General features: G+C 39.6%; 1 protein-coding gene across 1 annotated transcript in view; it reads left to right on the top strand.

Moving 5' to 3' along the window:
• The window catches only part of LOC148030451 (kinesin-like protein KIN-13A), a 40,760-nt gene extending 26,781 nt beyond the window's left edge, over positions 1–13,979 (top strand). The window contains exons 10-12 of the mRNA XM_087686770.1: positions 10,488–11,070; positions 11,679–11,744; positions 13,138–13,979. Of these exons, the coding sequence (XP_087542896.1) occupies positions 10,488–11,070; positions 11,679–11,744; positions 13,138–13,326 (838 nt within the window). The 3' untranslated portion in view covers positions 13,327–13,979. The remainder of the gene's footprint in view (positions 1–10,487; positions 11,071–11,678; positions 11,745–13,137) is intronic.
• Positions 13,980–20,448: the final 6,469 nt, after the last annotated feature.

Below are 20,448 nucleotides of genomic sequence, written 5' to 3'. Positions count from 1 at the left end.
ATTGAGGTACACTCTATCAAAACTGTTTGTAATGCATGCAGTCCAAGGTGCATTCGATGTTCAGCAACACTGTATGAGCAAAACCCCAAAATTTCTTGCCCCAAAATTGTAAAAAACAATCTATCCTTTGACTGAGATTGTAGTACATGTGCCAATGTCTTCAAGTCCCAAAATTTTTAATAAATTTGCCCAGAAATTTGCATAAACCGTGTCCTAGACATGTACTCACAATTCTGTGCTTGCTTGGGTAGAAGCCCCCCTTTCCAAAGATGAATTTTGGAATAAAAAGGTAAAATTTTCTAAAAGAAAAAATGTACCTTGTCGAGCTGAGCTGATGGCGGGTTGGCGGACCAAGAAAAATGACCGACAGGCTCTGTGCTGGACACAGGAGCTCAGACGGGTGGCCGTTGAAGACAAGGTGGCGCAAGCGGGCGGCACTGGAGGTGGACGTGGTGTTGTTGGCAGAGTCGGACTGAAGGAGGACGAGTGACGCTCAGTAGGCACCATTGCAAAAGGAGTAGCGCAGATCAGGGCGAGGGCAATACAGGTTAGGCAGTGGGCGGCACAAATAGGTGGCGCCAACAGGCCCTGGGAGCAACAGGCGAATTGATAGACGAAGGAGCGACATTGGGCATCATAGCCATGCTGGTGGCAGGTGTCAGAACCTTGGCGGGAGGGTGCAGATTGGCGGGCAGTTGGGCGTTGGTGGTACAGGATGACGGCTTTTGACGGGCTCAGGCTGATTGAGCGGGAGCAAGGCAGCTCCTAGAGTTGACAGTGGATTGAGGGTTGATCTGTATTGAACCAGGACTTTTGAGCAGGAGAGTTGAGGTGAGTAGGAACTCTCGAAGGCTGAGCAGAGCCTTTGCTTTGATACCAAATGTCAGATGGAGAGAGGACCGAAGCTGAGGTCAGAGTGCAATAGACAGTGTGTAGAGTGTAGCACGACATCCAATGCAATAGACTGGAAGAGTGTAATCTGAAAGTACAAGGTACAACCCTTAAACATTAGGGTTGTAGGGAGTGTTCACACTCGAACACGGTAAGTGCTCGTAACTGTGACATTAGGACGTACGAAATAAGACAATAAGTTTGGGGGAAAAAAGCTCTTGTACCAAGAGTAAAAAGTGCCCCAATGTCCTACTGATCATCGACACTCCTACGTGATCATCGACACTCCTACGTGAGTGTAGGCGTAAGTGAGGCGTAAGTGAAGAACCCAACATGAGTAACTCTTGAAGTTCAAAATCGAGATTGATATGTCGAGGGTGATCTTGAGCTACATAGTGGTCAATGAGATGACTCCAATGCTCTGATGCGAGGGGGAAATGTTGTAATTGAGAGTGGAATTCAAGAAGAAACCCCAGTATTAACTTAACATTGGTTGTGGCATTGCAGACTCTCCATGGACGGATGTGATCAAGGTAAGCTAATTAAGGGTGGCTCAATACCAATGATGAGGTTTCAAAGTTTGTGAGATTCAAGCACTTGTTGCATGAAGTTCGACCAAGTGGTGGAATTCGACCTGTTAAAAACGTTTCTTATTTGTGAAGGCATTCTTGGCCATTGTAACAGGAGTTGTAGTGGTAGAAGATGGAGGTGTGTAATGGGGGTAGGGTGAATAGAGCGATTAGGGTTGGGGAGTGGAGTACATTTGGAAAGGAATCCTAGAGTGCCCACCATGCATACGAGAAGTGTGGATAGCGGATTGAAATGTGGGCAAGGGTGAATTGGGTATGGGCATGGTAATCGCTTGTGGTTTCGAAGGTTGAGGGATAGGGATATGTGGAGTAGTGGATGGAAATCCCTATGGAGGAGTGACCCAAGAGATATGTGACGACAGTCCATAAGCAGAGGATGGATAGCCTTGTGTTTGAAAGGTTGTGGGGGGGGGGGGGGGGTTGCGAGTGTTTGGGATAGTGAGGGGGATGCTCATCACAATCGTCCTAGAGTGAAAGGGTGTAGTAGAGTCGGGGTAGGTGGAAGGTACAGTGTTAAAGGGTGGCATTTGAGTGGGAGTGGAATGTAATCCTAGGTTTTGGAATGAAAATGTGAGTAGATCAAAATGTGGAGAAGATAGTGGTGGGATGGGAGGAAGTTGAGAAGTGTGGTTTACTTGCTCAAATGAAGTAGATGGTAGATGTATACTTGATGAAGGGTATCTACTTTGAGAGCCTTCTTTCTTGAAGTTAACATGCTGAAAATCATCTAGATCTTGCACAACAAAAGGAGAAATAGGAGAGGGTTTTGGCTCATACGACTCAAAATGGTTATACGAAACTGACATAAGACCTGGTCGTGATGGAGAAGATGGATCGCCAAACGCACCAAATGTCATGGTCTCTCCAAGATTAGAGAGATGGCTAGTCTCACCAATCGGTCTAGATGGAGTAGTAGCACTCGTTGGAGGGGTGTAAATGCGACTGTACGTGATGTGCAAGTACTCATCAAACTCTTCATCTATAAGATGACCAAAACGAGAAGAAGGTGTGTCCGAGTGGTCTTTGCTGGTAGTCTATTGCCATATGAGGAGACACTGCCAATCTAACTGAAGGCGAGGAATTCTTGGTCATGATGTGCTTTTAGCAGAGCTGGTTTGTGATAGACATTGAGATTGAGCTAATTTTGCTCTCTATGGTTAGGGATTGGTATGATTGACATTGATGTCAATGTCTTTTTGAGGCATGTTGGTGATGGCTTGATTAGCCGTTGCTTGGGTATCCATGCTTCTATTTGATTGTCATTGTTATATCTACTATGGTTGGGCTTTTATCATTGTATATTTTGTTCTACTTCTCATGAAACCGGTCTTCCTTTTTGGAGAGGGTGGTAATTCTTTGATTAAGCACTTAATTACAACAATTAACAAATAAACATAAATTGAAATGCACAATTTATCTTAATGTTGGCTCCAAAACTAGTGCTTTCTTTGGTATTTTTTTTAACTTTGATTGCTAATGGAACGAGTACAAGTTGAGATTTCACAATCTCCTTTGCTGTTCCAAAAGCCCCTTGCTATAATAACAATCAATAAGCAATTCGAGCCATTTGCCCCTTGACTTTTTAACTAGGACTTGCACAATTGGAACCACAAATTGGCCAAATGCTGCCCAATTTACAAGGAATGGGTTGGCATTTGAATTCCTTGACAATTACACAAATTTCAGGTGTTGAATTTAGTGTATGATGCCTTCTTCTATTGGCACTAGTCTCGATTGGCTGTCAAACCTTAATTTTTGCAAAAATTTAGGTTTTATAGTGGAAATCCTCTTGCTCTCACCAAATATGACTGAGATCTGCTCCAAATGGTTGAGAAATGCTAGATCTTTTGAGAAATTGCAGGAGAAGGTGAGAGAAAGCCAAGATGAGAGAGAGATCTGATTTTCTTTGTGAGAAAACCCTAAAATCTGCTTGCTGCTTGCTCCAGCCTAAATTTAATGCAGTCACATACTACCATACACCTCTAAAATGCTGTCACTTGATCATAAATGTTGTTGCCAACCCTTGAAAGGTGTCTCCTTGCTGTCCTTTGCTTGTTGAGGCTCCTAGAAGGTTGTCTTTTGCAAGTGAATTACTGTTCTTTGATAAGAAAATGAACCAGCAACTCCCTCCCTCTCTCTCTCTCCCTCCCTCTCTCTCTCCCAAGTTGTAAACTAACTAAATGGTTGAGACCTAGTCCCCAAAAACGTTTTCTTAGTTTATAAGACATTTTTGCTAACAAGTGGCAGCCTTATAAGCCCATTTTTTAGCATCATCCAATCATTTAATTACTTTTCAAAATTAAATAATCTTGAAAATTAATTTCAGTCCTTTTGACCCTGGCCAAGATTAAAAGTGTCCATCCATAATTAAATTGGCTAGGCCATTTGCAACTTGGAGTGGTCCCCAACATCTATTGACCTTTAGATTGGTAGTAATTAATTAACTAATGCTAGTTCCTAGTATCACCACTGATACTTATTGGCCAAATAACTGTCCTAGGATCAAAACTGGCACCAATTGACCCCCAAAGCCCAACTGGCATAACTTATCACAACTTTTGCCTTTGATATCCACTACATCCTTGGGGTCCTTGGCTTGTTACCATGAAATAATTGCCATGTGTATCATGTGCTAAACAACCTTGCACATTTGACTAATAACTTAATCAAATGTTATCGACAAGATTAAATCATCTTAAATTTCACGTCCCTGTGACATCTCACCTGTGATTCGAGAGTTATTGATGTGCATATTATAGCTGTATAGGCACACTATGTAAGTGCATTTTATTTCCAAGTAGGCACAATGATTATGGCTAGCCGAGTTGCATTCTTGGCCTTAGTAAATGTTGGCCAAGTTCCAACTTGTTTATTGTTTTTCAACACTATAACCTATTTAAAGACTACCTCTCCTCCATCTCACAATTGATTTGATACATGCACACTGCATCCTACCGGAGAGGGAGAGTTTGAGAGCACTATGCTGGTTGCCTATAGCTCGTGCCTTTGTACATGCTCTTGTGCTTTGCTATATGGATTTTGTTTCCCGATTCCATTACTTCTAAGTTCATGTGTTCTTGTTCTTCTATTAGTTCTCTGTGTTATGAAGAGGTAGAAGAATGCAAGAAAGGGTAGAAATGAAGAATGGAATGAAGGTTGAAGCTAGAAAACCTTGGGCTTGCAAGCTGAAATGAGTGAGTGAATGCGCTATCGTGGAGGCCATATATTGACTATGACTGTGGATCTAGTTGGCCTACACCTTAGGGTGCCATAAATATGGCCAACCTGGTCACTAAGTGAGACATGGCATAAGTAGCACAAGATATGCCTAAGTGGGGGGTAGTGCCCATTGTAGTGGGTGCCTAGATAAAGTGTTGGACATTGTACACCCAAAACTCAACACCTCCTTTCAATGACATCTTTGGGAAGAAGAATCCAAAAAGAGTTGAGGGGTACACACAAAACATGAATAATGAAATGAGGGGCAAAACATGGTTCTCCTCCAACTTGAAATATTACAATCACAAAGGTCTCTCCAACTTAGTACCTTCAGTAACTCAAGGAGTGCATGGTATAAATTTTGCAAGTTCTTTTTGATTTCTCCTTCTTAAATAGAAGCAGCGAGTAGATCCAAACCCACACTGGTATGTATGCAAGAAGAGGCAATTATGGAAAGAGGTTAAGGGAATATCCATTCTGTCTCCTTGGTGGCCACACATTTTGCTAATATGTCGATGCTTGATGGACCAACTTACACCTGTTTGGCACATGCACCACACACTGGTGTCAACAGACTTGGTGTGTATGACCAAAAGATACCGGGTCTCAACAAAGATGAGCTCATACCACAGAGACAAGAATTTTTGAAGAAAAAGATGAAAAGAAAGAGAGAAGGTAATGGATTGCAGTAACAAGGAGCCAATGTATTGCAACCCTAACTATAGCTTATGAATAATTTATATAAGCTTGTGTCCAGACCATATACAATATATACACCACTATATACATTAAGTTCTGAGACTCTTGCTCAGCATAAACCGGACTATATTCAGTCCCATATCCAAACAAAACACCATACACGATTCTGGATATCAAACAATGTATTTGCAGTTCAAAAACAGTCCTGTGCATACATATGAATTGTTGGGAACTTATTCAGCCCACATAGACATGAAAATCCTTGTTCTGGGCCACCAAAATACATCTATTTCAACCCTATACATCAGCCTTTCAACCTATGACAACAGTGAATTGGAAAAACATCAAATCAGCTTCCTATGTCTCTTGTTTTTGGACAGCCAAGCCACAAAACAAGGATAGGCAAAGTGGCTGGATGGCCTCCTATTTATAGATTTGCATGCTCCCAAGTTTGGGTGTTGGCTTATGGGACATAGAAACTTTGGTAAATTTTAATAACGTTTGGTACTTTTGAGTTTTGGGGCTGTTGTAAAGAGCTAATGAAGGTTTTAGGTTTATAATGCACCTTTTTAGCTTACCATTCTCCACCTAGAAACTCAACCTCATCCAAAGAGGGCACTTCTAGCCCTCGTCTACTATTGTGAGGGGGTCATCCTCCAACACTTGCGGCTTATCCATGTTGGCAAGGTGCATGTCTCGATTAGTGTTGACAAGAGGTCACATGGCTTTAGGACCACCTCCTTAGCTTGCTCCCACCACATCCGAGGGGTTGCTTGATTGGTCCATCAACCCTCCCATGGACTTTGGCCTTGAAGTGCCACTTGTCTCCCTTGAGGATAGATTGGATGTGACCTTCGCTTCTATTTTTGAGTTACCATCTATGTCTAATGTGCAGCCAAAAGTGGCCGAGCCCACTAATTTAAGAGACTCTTTGATCAAGAGGATCATGAAGCCTTTGACCTCACTCCGTTCAGATGATTGTGACATTGATTGAGATTCTACTAGTAGCTTGTATTGTCTCTTTGTACTTTACTATCCTATATCTTCTAGTGTGCCTTCCTATAAAAGCGGCATTTTCACGGAAGTAGATGTATGTGTGTTGTATGGTCTCGTGTGGTACTTACACTCATTGCTTGTGTAAAATGTTCTAGTTCAGAGCTAACCTGTGCAGGGACCTATTGTTTTGATTAGAGTGGAGGGACCTATTGTTTTGATTAGAGTGGAGACTCGGATAGTTTGGACCTATTGTTTTGATTAGAGTGGAGACTCGGATAGTTTGGCACTCTCATATCGGTTTCTCCTCTTTGGTTGGTTTACACTTTGGACCAGCATGGAGGCTTCTTCTTTTGATGCCGAGTTATAGCCTTCCTTGAGGCTACCATGGAGGCTCTTCATTTCACAGCTTTTTAGATGGACTCATGCTTCACTCTTCTATTTTTGGTGCTTCTCCTCCCCCCATCAACATCTATATGTTGGGGTAAGAGGTGTTTCTCTCTTCTTTCACTATCTGGTGGTGAGAGGAGGAGGTATCCTTCTCTTGGTGCTTATATGATCTTGGTCATTTTACTGATCTATTCATACCTTTGTATCATCATTTATTTGCATCTTGATAATCATGCTTGTTAAAGAGTGCTTGGACAAGTGAATAATTCCCCTATGAGAGCATTGCTTAAGTAGTCCTAGTGCATTATGCATGGCATTCTATTTGAACATAATACTTTGTATTATCCTTTGCATTACTTGTGCATTAACATTGTGTAAGTGGATCCACCATGTCCAGAGCACATCACATTGAGGCAGCCTATGATGGTAGATATTTATGATTTATGGAAACTTTGACCTTGGCTATATATACCTCGTCAATCTAGTCTTGCCTTACGTAGGTTCCATTTATGGAGGATGTTTGGGTGCTGATGACTATGTGTTTGGACCAGATTCAGCGGTGTTTACTGCTGCCACCTGCCATCTAGCCATCAGACAGCCACCAGCAGCTGTCACCATCACTTGTTGTCTTGTGTTTTGCAGCCAGGCACCATTCTGGAGCAGCTGCCACCTGTGTTTTGTGGCCAATGAGCCGCCCTGCTGCAGCAAGCTGGCCAGCCACTGTGGACAGTCTTTATAGCTGCAGTTGCATCAACAACCCTGCATTTTACTGTTTTGAGGTCTTTGGGAGTTGCCACTTCTGTGTTTTTGGTCAAGAGAGGCTGCCCTACTGGTTGCTTACCTTTTGGATTTATCCGGCTGCTCATATTGTCATCTTCTTCATCAGCATTTCTGTTTTCGGCTGCCTATATAAATGCTGGAGATTCACACGGTTGTTTTTTGGGTGTTAGTTGTTATTCATCCTTGCATGTGAACACACGTGTAAGAGTGCATGTTCAGGTGTGACGACCTTTTACACTTAGCATTAAAGAAGGGTTGAAGGGTTAGGTACGCACCTTATCCTATATATTCATGCTCTATCAATTGTACTTCTATCACACTTATCATTATCAATCTCTCTCTTTCAGTTTGTGTATACTCTCTCTCTCTCTCTCTCTCTCTCTCTTCCATGGAGTTCCATCCATCATAGCTTGTTGGTCTTCTCTCAAGCTCCATAGAGCCGCACCTATAGGTTTGGGAATTGTTACCATCTCATTCATTCTTGGTTAGTCCCCCCCTTCAACAACTGTTGATTACCTTCACCTCTTGAATGCTTGGTGGACGCTGCCCTATGGGAGTGGTTGTTTGCTGCCGTCTGGAGCCTTTCTACTGCTGCCATGTTCAGCTAGCTGTTGCCCAGCTGGCCGCCCTGATTGAAGGTTGCTGGCCAACCTGTGTTTTCATTTGTCCAGTTTGAGGCGACCAAAAGCCTTGTGTTTGGTGCAGCTACAGCAGCCGCCTTGCTGCGTATAATCATCATCACCATCATCTTCTTCATCAATAACATTGCATGTTGTTGCTGGATGGTCCTCTATCAATATGTGACACATCTGCACCTGTCGGTGACCTGTTTCATGATCAGATACTTCATGTTTTGCTGGCTACAGCTTTCTCCCGACACTCCTTCACCGATGGCCCTTGAGAACAATGTTTTGCTCTCTCTATTGCTGCCCTTCATTATTGGTGTCTTCTAAGTTCTTTAACATCCCACGGCTAAGAGGACCGCGTTTCTCTCCCTCCGCAAAGCATTCCTTCACATGTGCTACGACATGATCAGCCAAGAGAGTGCAGTCATCTTTGAGCTTTGCTCAGGATTGATCTTGGAGACATAGCCGATCTTGTTCACTCTCTCTCACTCCATTATATCAGCATGATTCAGTGCTCATCCGTGCTCATTTTTCTTTTGTGTTTTTGAGTTCTTTGTCACAGTGTTTGCCATATGCACTTTGTGTTCCTTCCTGCAAATCCCACTGTTTCTTTACAGAGACTATTGGTGCATGCTCTACTGTATCAGTAGAGTTGGCTCTTCGGTCAAATAAGCTACATCTTGAGCATATCACTCCTCAGTTGCTTCATGATAGTGGACGTACACTGATCTAGGAAAAATTCATCCGTTGAAAGAATCATTTGTATATGCATGAAAGCATTTGGTTTGTATTTTGTCTACAAACACAACTTCTCCCAATGCACAACTTCACTATGCCTGCATATTATAACCCAAACTTTTAATCTTGGCATCTGTTTTACCAGCATGTCAGTGCATTCCCTTGTGCACCTTTGGGGGCATGATATTAAGTCAAAACCAGAGTGCAAACCAGCACTTGTCCATCTTAAGGCAGTAGAGTCATATTGTACTCGCTTTTTGATCTCAGGCCATAGTGGTTTCAAGATCTGCAAGAAGCGAGTGTTAGATGACAGGCATCTACAAAGTCAGAGACCTGCTTCTAGAGTTAAACCATTCCCTGCTCACCTCAAGCCAATGTAAATGGGGGTTCTCAATCACTTGGACCAAGTTGATTTGAAGAGAACATTTCTTGCTTTAATAGAGGTGTAATCTGTAAAGATGCTTGTCTGTACTTTGTGTGTAATGGTACAAAGTTACAAATAACTCCATAATGCTAGTAATAGCCTAACTTTCAGCCTTGGTGTTTTTAATCATTAGTCCATCCCTTCTACACTTCCTACCCTTCAACCTTCGACACCATGACATTTAAATCAGAGTCCAAACCAGCACTTGTCGATGACAATGGAAGGAGGGTTGTACTGTATTTGCCCTTTTATTCAGCCCATGGTTTTTGGAAGATAACTGTTGCATGTAGCAGTGATCTATGCTCTCGTGGATTCTCAGTCGTTCCCTGTTCTTTCATTCTTCTCTCTGTATCGCAGTGCTCAATTTACAATTTCTGAACACACCCATCTTGCTGTGGAGTTATAATATTTGAAATTGGTGTCAGGTTGAAGTTTGAAAATGATTGCTGCAAAACATGAGCCACTAAGACTGCGATGATCTGATGGTTACATGAATCTAGATATCGATTAGAGTTCCAAAAATAAAATAACTAATCTCAGTTGTTCAGAACAACATGCTTTGAGAAAACAGTAATGATCTCAAAATGCAGGATTGCACACGACAAAAGGTCTTCTACCTTTCTGTGATTTATTTGCTCATATATCTGATTACAGGCAGAAGTCATACACTTCATTGTACTCTTTAACACTCTTCAGTAATTGCTAGTTTTACTAGTCTAAAGAAAATTCTCTGCTGAGTTTGTGTCATGTGAATTCAGTATGTGGAGCAAGGGAATGTTGATGTTCTTTTTCAAAGCGCCGTCTTTCGCTAGTGATTCTTCAATGTGATAGCTTACACGTCTGAATAAATTTTCCCATCTGAGATTCTTTACAGTGGAGTATCATACATGGAACTCTACAGGAATGGTTTTTAATCTTAGCATGTACTCTGAACATGATTCAAGTGGAAACATTACTTGCACGTTTCTTTCACGATTGACTGCTGAAGGTTTGTAGTCGATTGAATAGTTCTTAGTTTCTGCATGAGCTTCCATGACATGGAATTGAAATTTTGTATGGGTGCGATTGGTGTTACTGAAGTTTATTTGAGTATTACAAAATCCTGTATAATTTGCTTTGCAAATATCTGATTGGCAGGGTGAAGGGTTTATCTAAGAACAGCAATTCAAAGAGGGATCCCAGCCCAAATACAGTTGTGCAAAGTCAAAGGGAGCTGGCAACCAGTTCTCCTCCATTGCTATCACCTGAAAGTTCTGATCAGATCATGGATAGCAGGGTTGCTGAGATTAGTAAGAGACCTATTGATCAAGCAAACTGGCAAGGAGATTTTGATGGTTGGTCTGCAGTAGCATCTACTCGGGGTCCTATAACCAGGGAAGACAATAGAACAGCTTCATCCTCTAATGATAAAGATCGAGTCATTTTGAAGGATAGCATGTCTAACAGCTTCAATTACCAACGTGATTCTTCGACTGACAGAGTTGACCAAGAGAGAGTTTCTCCTCCCGGACGCAAAACTGTAAGGGATGAAAAGACAGAGAAAAATCGTGCATGGATTTTGACTGATGAAAGCAGAATTGATAAAAATGGTGCAGTAGCAAGACAAGCTTCAAACAAGGAGGACAGTGTTCAAAACATTTCCAATTTTAGGTCCAGGGATACTCCAGATGTACTGGTTTCTCAAAATGGATATGACGGTCATATAACTGCTATACTTGAGGCAAGGACTTATGTTGAATCTTGATAGATCTTGTGTTTAGCACATCACATATTTTTGTCTTATTTGACTTGCTGCTATTGTAGAACTGTGTTGTTTATTGACCTATGTTTCTGTCAACTTGAATCAGCTTTCCCTAGGCATGCGTGTGACTAGGTTATGCAAATTTTGTCTGAACCATGGAGTTGGCACCATCTTTGTTTTATTGTAGGCCTACTATGTTTTCTTATTCTGTTTTTATATCCAGGCCTTCCTCGTAATAGACGTGAATAGTAATCTGCACCTGCTTCATCTCTGTGACTAGTAATTTGCACCTGCTTTATTTTGTTTCTGTATCCTTATCCAGGCTCCTCTAGTGGCACAACTAGATGTCAAAATTCTACTGGTGGTGGTGATAGTGGTAGTTGTGCTAATATTTATCTTAATGTTAGTGTTATTATTGGTGGAGATTATTTCAATCTCAATAATATGGAGCAAACTGAGCATGCAAAAAACATGTGGCACCATTTTCAAAACATTCTGTAAGCACAGAATGATACATGCCATGCACAGAATGATGTGTGGCATGCTTTGGCACAGTGCTTCCTAATCTTTTCTCTCTTTTATGTCAGGAAGAAGAGGACTTAATTGCTGCCCATAGGCTGGAAGTGGAGGACACAATGGAGTTGGTTCGAGAGGTAATTCCTCATCATAGCATTCATATTTCATGTGACGTGTGAATAGAACAGTCAAAAAATATAAATAGCAAGGTACTGTGAACCAACTGGAAAGGTTTTCTTTCGTTTTCACAGTTTGGTGTTCGTTTTCATCTTTCATTGACTTGTATATGGACAATGGTCTTGATGTGCACCTGCATGTGCTTGTGCTTAGAGTGAACCTACAAGCAGTGTGTAGTATGCCTATCTTGTGCTCCCTAAAAGGTTTTGAATGTTTAGAGTACTTGTGAAGAGTGTCTGGTTCAGCATGACTCTTGGTTTTTGAGTAAGATAAGAAAACATTGTGAGGTCACAAAGCTCTGTTATAGTGATTATCAAGAAATGGATATAGAAAATGTAAGCATGAAGTTGCAGTAGATGTCACTAGAATGCTGTGGGTGCATAGTTTAAAATATAACGTTCTTTATCATCCCTTGGATTCCTCCAAACATTGTACCTACCAATTCTCTTGCCAAGGTTCTCCTGAGATACAACAGGAATTAATGTACACTGACTGTGCATGGCTTTGAGAGCGATCTTTCAAGTGTACTACTACTTATTTGTCAAGGGAAAATAACAGGGCTAATGTAGTGTGAAGGCCTCCTGATGATGCCCTTCTGTAGAACTTTTTGAGCCAGTTTTCCTTTAAAATCTTCTCAAATCTTGTCATTTGGATTAATTGATTGTCTTGATTTGCTGTTTAGGGATGTATGGAAGCCGAAGAAATTAGCCAATAATTATGAGATTAACTTAGGATAAGATCTTTGTTTTGCTTAACATGATCAAGCACCCAATCATGAGGATGACTAGAGAAATGGTTCCAGGAACCCCAAACCCCAAAAAAATTAGATATCCACTCAAAGTTGGGCTTAGCTTACTGCTAGATGCTGTAGAATTCCGTACGTCTTAACACCTGTTGCTAGAGTGCGTTGCCCCTACAGGAAATGATGCCTTTAGTTGATGTGGAATTGTGTTGTAGACACAAAAGGTGAGCCATGTCATGTGTGGTTTTACCAGGTAGCTTCTGCGATTTGTGACTTGTTCTTATTACTAGATTTGTTCTCGTTTACTGACTTCCATTGAATGAGCTTTTCATAAATATGTTGGTATTTAGACTATCCAAATAACATTCATGAGTAAATTTTGTAGATAATGTTCATAACTAAAATCCGTAGAAGGGTATATGGTCATTGCAATCTGCCTCATAAAGTGACTAGTCTGTGTTGTGCAAGAATGTCAGTTAACTTTCATAGGCTAAAGCATTTTAGGACTTTCTGAAGTCAATTTTCAAAATAAACTGGTTTGTCTGCTGATATCTCTTTTATTGCACTTCAAGAATCTGATTTGTTCTGTTTTTTGGGTGGTATCCATACAGGAAATGAAGCTTCTTACGGAGGTGGACCAACCTGGAAGTCGCATTGATCGATATGTTTCACAATTGAGCTATGTTCTTTCTAGGAAAGCAGCTGGAATTGTCAATTTGCAAGCTCGCCTTGCCAGATTTCAGCGCCATTTGAAGGAACAGGAAATTCTTAGCCGCAACATGAGCAATGCTCGGCAGTAATGGCTGTTTTATTTTGTCACTTGTCTCAAAAGTTAACCCTTAATAGGGTTTGAGAGTCAGGAGGAGGGGTTGTTATTTTGAATCCAAGGTCCCTTTGACAAAGCTGAGGAGCCCAGGATATTGTGTATGAAAGCCTTAGTCTTATCAATGAACGAGCCAGTTGCCAACCAAATACTATGACAAAGCGAGCTGCTGAGCTGATGCTAAGTCTAATCAAAATTTGATAAAGCTGCCAACCAGGTCAATGGGAGTAAGCAACTGACTGACAGTTGGACCCCAATCATCACACTGGTGTCATAGATTCGTGTGCCTACTACAGGTCTTTTTATATTGAACGCATTCTAACTAAGGTCAGCTCTCAGAACAGCTCTTGTGGGAGGGCTGTTGGGTATATGGGTAAAAAGTGAGGGATGTCAATGATGATGAGATCAAAATTGTACACTTGCCTAACATATATTGTGGTGAAGGATGGCAGACTTGCATGTGAGAACATTTTTGATCGACTTGTCTGAGGCAGTTAAAGGTCTCACTCTTGTCAGAATCCTGGTAAAGTTTGTTTGGAGTGTTGAATGACTACGATGGTGAGGTTTGATATACCATAGTTATGGTACTGTGTCAGGATTTCTCTCAATGCATGTGTAATTCGGATTGTATCTACAGGCATGGAATGTTTCTTTGATCCTTTCCAAAGGAGTTTCGAAGTTTGTTCAGAATATTGCTGGATAAGTGTTATGCTTGAAGAAGGCCTCTATTTAGCAGGATGTGATACTGACAAGGACAGTCTTAGACTTGGGTGCCGAATGTGGATGCATATAAAACCTATTGTTTTTTCAATCTGTGTTGGTGGGTGTATACGGCTTTTTTTTTTGCCTTGTGAATTAAGCTGTCTTTAAGACATGGTTGGAACTCCTATGCAGTAAGGTTGGGATTGCGTAAGCTGCATGGAATTGCAAGAAGATTGGGACTGTGTAAAGCTGTGGGGAAGTGTTGGAGTGAACACCCTTGTTTGGTAAAATGTTGTCTTTACAATTAAAAAAAGAGTGGCAAAACAGATCTATTTCAAGTAGATTTATTGTTCCCAAGTTCATTATAATCATCAAGTTGTCTATCTAGTGACTGTGTAAAGTACGGTAGATCACGTAGTTAATCAGGTATGTACAATATAACATGTGCAGGTAGATATAAATGCAAAGAGCTAGAATATGTAAAGTACGGTAGATCACATAGTTAATCAGGTATGTACAATATAACATGTGCAGGTAGATATAAATGCAAAGAGCTAGAATCACTGGAAAAAAAGTCTTTGTAAAAGATATCTAAAGTGAGTTCTATATTATGTCTACTAAATAGTCTCCAACATGTTATTTAGGTCTACCTAGGTAGAGGGCTAAAATCCTGAAGAGTCAAATCAGTCTACATGTGGTACCTATTCTTGTAGCATTCTACATGTGGTACCTATTCCATTGTATGACCTAATATATTGTGCAGCCAATAGCATTGGGTCTTTGATCTCACTTTCATTTATGGAAGGTAGTGCATTTGAGGTTCACTACACAGAAGTCCATTAACATGCTGCCTATCTTTTAATCAAGTAGCCTTGTGCTTGGTGCATACACATTTCGGGTGTGTGTGCATTGAAGTCATCTGTCTAATGTATTTGTGAAGATTATTTGATTTAAGAGATAGATATGGGTAGAGGGCCTTAGGGCCTTCTCATGAAAAGGGAAATGCCACAGAACATGAAAGCCATATAGGTACCTTAAGGAAGCAACCTAATACGCCACATGATGACTCACATAAATAAGAGACATGCTGCAGTTTTGTGATGAAGGAAAGCATGGATAATCTCCAGAAACCAGCCCTCCAGATATTACAAAGCCCAACCCATTGCACACAATGAAATAGATAGGGATGCCTAGGCTGTGAAGAGGCAATTGATGGCAATTTATCCAAAACCCAGGAATGGTTGGTACTTTGAGGCACTAGAGAAGCGTGTACCTATCCTTCAATCCTAGTAGTGGGGAATGGTGAATGCGCTGCTCTTTCTCAACCAAATCAGTTACTAGTCTCAGGAATTTGAGAGTCTTGACAAGCATGCTGGAAGGATAAATTCAGGACTGTTGCTGGATCACATCATGCATTGTCAATAAACCCTTTCTTTTGTCTAGAGGGAATTTGCATCCTACCTCGACTTGTGAGGATGCCTAAAAGTGAAGAGTAAGATTGCTTGGTAGAAGCCCATCATCATCATCATACCATCATCTCTCTTTTTTCTCACCACACAGATTGTCGATTGAAGACCCATGAGGACGTTCATTAGTTAGAGACTATTGTCTTGTCTGCTCAGCCCCAGTTTTTTGCACTTGTAGATAATTGTAGTCCATCAAACGTATTTATGTTGGCCCAATCACCAATTTAGCATTTTATTAGGGTGTAAATGTGCATCTCATCTCATTGTAGAAAATTACAACACCACCAATATAAAATGCATTCTAAGATACCAAAGTTGCAAGCTGGCATCAAGATACCCAAAATCAATGTAGTTTTTGCTCTGACCAAGTCTATTTGGATTGAGAAGTGGTCAAATGTAGCATTATCTAGTTTCTAGTCTCTCTTGGTTCTCTCATATTGTTAAATCACATTAGTTTGATCTATTCTTTACTATTATCATTTAATTAAATATATTTTGCATGCCTTTTGCATTGTCACTATGTTGCCATAATCGCCTCTTAGAAAATGACTTGAAAGCATAAATTTTACATTACATCAATACATTACATTATATCAATACATTGTGCACATGGTACATAGAAATGATAATTATCACACGTAAGTTTCTCTCTTTGCAAGCTCCTCTCTTATGCTAGGAATCTTTAAGTGCTCTATCAGATACACCATGTGTCACATGATTGCAAGGGTGTTGCTTGCATGTATTCTTGTTGGTCTTGCGTGCAATGATTGTGACAATGGTGCTTCCAAGTATCCTTGTTTGTTGCTATTATAATGTGTAATTTTGTACTAGATTGCATTGTAGGTTTGTGCATGAGTGGAGGCTACTAACTTGTGCTTTTCATGGGTCTTTTAATACGCACAAATATATGGGCGTTGTTTTACTCTTAATCAATTCTAATGAAACCTCAAAGAAAGTGGAATTAATAATGCACTCACAAGCAAGACCTTAGAGAGAAACATTAATAAAAATAAACTTATTTCATTAATATATTATCACTAATTATCATTCGAACTTGTGCATGAAGAAAATTAGTGATTTAAATATAAACATTCTTTTATCTTTGTCTTAGTGTATGCCTCTTAATCCTCCTTTTATAGGGCTCATCACTAGTCATTCTAATGAGTTTTCAAAATTTTAATCCTTTATTTTCTACCTCTTGACTTCTCATTTTCATGACCCTTCACTTTCCATGGGCCTTAACCTTTGTTGGCATGACTGTTCATTGTTTTTAAATTTTTCATTTTCATGACCCTTCAATTTCCATGATCCTTGACCTTTATTGGCATGACTCCTCGCTGTGTTTCCTATTCACAAAAAAAGGGTGCATGAGAACTTGGTAGATCTACATGTTCCATAAACATTGCTTCCTAGAAATGAATTTAACTAATGCTCCCAAGGAAAGGGAACATAAAACCTTAGCATGTTTACATGTTCCCAAAAAAAACTACTAATTTAACAAACAACTTAACTAGTTCCCTCTAATTGAATGAAATATATCTTCTAAATGATGAATCAATGATCTACAAGTAATTCCTCATGATTTATTTTGTACCACAAGACTATACTAATCAAAATGTTTACATCATGTGCATTGCATTGATGCATAGATGGTAGCATATAGATGATCAATTGTACATAACCATGGAAATATATGTAATGATATGATACAAGTAAACATTCATAGTGTATATCATGTGCAGCTCAAAAATTGTGAAACTTCTTAAAAGCACCCGAAGTTATCTAGGTATATGAAGTTAGCAATGTGACATCCAACAGATGTGTATGGTGTAGCTTTTGACAATATAAAGCTTGAAGTTGTCAAATATGTCCATCAACAGCCTACTTAAAAAATAGTACAAGTGTATTGAAGTATAAAATATCATTTATGCCATGCAAACCTAAATATATGGCCATGAGAAAACTTACACCACGGGTGTGAGTGATGCTTCAAATGTTTACACCCATCAAAATGCGAGCAAATGTTGACATGACTAGAATCAATTCCCTATCTAGTAGTAATAAGATAATTCCAAACCTTGCACAAGTAAGAGTACTATTAGTGTGAGACATGGTTTATGGGACGACTGTTTTCTCTTGTAACACTTATATCATTGATTGAAAGCCCCAAAAGAGGTGGAAACCCATAAACTTGTCTTGCAATTTGTAAAGTAAACCCCTCCCAAACACAAGGAAACCAAAAGCATTAAAAGAAAAAATGTAGTTGAGATTGATTTATTTGTTGAATTCTAAAGCAATCATTGAAGTATTTGGAAACCTGCAAAACTCCTTTGATTGACATCAACTTAAATAGACCATAAAGTCCAATACCTTGTCAAATAAAGAAATAATGAAAAATGACCAAATGTGCATGCTATTTAGCAAACATCTAAAGGTATGTGTGAAATGACACCTTTGTGATTTTGAGTCAAATCAAAGTAGATAGATTTCATGAAAAATCTTTCATAATGTTACATCAAAAGAAGATGTTGCATTATTTCCATGTATGAGGAAGATATTGGCCAATTAGTTGATGCAGTCTTAAAGGGAACTTAGTTTCCCAAATCATTTTCAAATTTATTTTCTAGGATTTGGTTTTCACACCCACTGTTATCCAATGTCTAGCACCAACTAACTTATAGAGACTAACTTTTAATATGTTCCTTAAAGATACTCTGATAAAAACTCAAGCCTCATTTCTATCAAGAATCCAACCTTGCTACCTATCCTTCATGAAAGACCATTTGTGATGATTTAATGTAGATGAATTAATTGCCATGCATGGTGGTAGTGTAAACCCAAAGTCCATTTCCTAGCTCAAGGAAAAGTCCAAACGTTTCCTTCCTTTGCACTTTGTTAGTTTGTTTTTAGATAAGAAATAATATTTTTGAGGCTTGCAAAGTGTCAAATGAAATTCAAAAGCTCAAATCCAATGAGTCAAAATGACTATGGTCATTGATTATGTTGGCTTTTATTTATGGCTAAAATCTATATTGAATAGATGTTAAGAACACATTCTTAAATGATAGATTGGAAGAGGAGGTGTAAATGGAGTAGCCAAAAGGGTATGTACACCCAAAGGATGCACATTATGTATGCAAGATAAAGGCATTGTATGGATTGAAGTAAGCACCTAGAGATTGGCGTGACAAGATTCATGGGTTTCTATGCAGCATGGGATTTTAACAGAGTATGGGTGATTGTTCTTTTCATATCAAACATTCCGAGGATGGTATGGTTGTTGTGGTCATCTATTTTGATGATCTCATTATAACATGCACTCTTGAGGGAAGAGATTGTAGAAGTAAAGCATGGCTTACACAAGGAGTTTGATATCAAGGATCTTGGACCGCTAAGATACTTTTTATGCATAGAAGTGATAGATATGCCAAATGGAATTTGGCTGATGCAAAGATAATACTATTTGGAAATGTTGGAAAAGTATGGGATGATTACATGTAAGCTACTTGATACACGATTGGACCAAAATGTGAGGATGGTTGGTGATGGGGATTTTGTTGAAAATATTACTATATTCAGGAGAAAGATGGTTGGTAATCTAATCTACTTAACCATAACAAGACCAAATTTTAGTTATGCAATTGGAGTGATAAGTCATGTCATGCAACAGACATGCAAATCACACTTGGATACACTTAGAAGGGTGCTAAGGCATGCGAAGAAGATAGTGAGTTATGACTTGTTCTATGAGAAAGTAACGAAGCCTACTTTGTTTGGATATATAGATGTAGACTAGGTAGAAAGCATAATGGATAGGAGATCTACTAGTTGATATTCTTTTTCTTTTGGTTTAGCCATGGCAAGTTGGAGCAACACAAGAAACAACTTGCAATAGTATTATCAAGCATTGAAGTAGAGAATAGAGGAGTAGCATTGGTAGCTTGTGAGCAAACATGACTGAGACTACTTCTATGTGATATTATGCTTGCAAAGAACTATCATGCTAGAACAAAACACATGAAGTGCCCTATCGCTTTATTTGAGAGAAGATCATGGATGGAGAGATAAGCTTGATACATGTCAAAATCAACAACCAAGTCGTGGATATCTTTACCAAAGCATTAGGTGAAGATAGGTTTGAGTATTTTGGAAGTGCACTTGGAGTATTATATTTTGCAAGCTCATTCTTAACTTGAGGGGGGTGTTTAGAAATGTGTCTTAGCTTATGGTCATAGCTTGTGCATACATCAGACAAAGGGATACTATGTGTAAAGTGACTTTAAGTCAAAATACTATCAATCCACTTTTAGAGATACTCATTGTAGAGAACAAGACATGGAAGAAGAATTTAATGAGGAATGAAGAAGAAGAAGATGGATCGAGCCTCCATATCTTGTGCCTATTTGCCTTTTGTTGTGCATCTACCTCGAGTATTTTTAGTCCTTGGCCATATTAAAGATAGAAGACTCTTCATAATTTCTTCTTGACAAGCAAGATTAGTAGGTTTACAGAAACAAACAACATGTATGTTCTTGGATAACTTGGTTCAGTCAAGTTCTAGGTTGTCAAATCCTTGCTTTGGGGCTGTTTTTTTGTGATTACAACAACCCATACTCTTGTGCTCTGCAATCATTTTTAGACATAAAGTTAGTTTAATTTGGTTTTATCTCTTGCCACTAGGTAAACATCATGTTTTTTCCCTTGGTTGAATTTGAATGGGTCTCTTATGGATTTAGACTATGCCAATGAATTTGGCCTAATGATTATTTTGAGCACTTGCAAGCACTATGAGCGTGTGTCTATAACACTTGGCATATTCAAATCTTGATTCTAAGGCAAGTTCCAACCAACTTAAGAGCCACAAAATCTCCTCAATTTTGGATTTTTAGTGGGTGTGTTAGGTTTTACAGCCCTCAACACTTTCTCAAGCA

The sequence above is a fragment of the Lygodium microphyllum genome, chromosome 10 (genome assembly GCF_053477565.2).
Source record: "Lygodium microphyllum isolate KBCC chromosome 10, Lygodium_microphyllum_v1.1.10, whole genome shotgun sequence".
NCBI lineage: Eukaryota > Viridiplantae > Streptophyta > Polypodiopsida > Schizaeales > Lygodiaceae > Lygodium > Lygodium microphyllum.
This window is presented reverse-complemented; position numbering and strand designations above follow the sequence as displayed.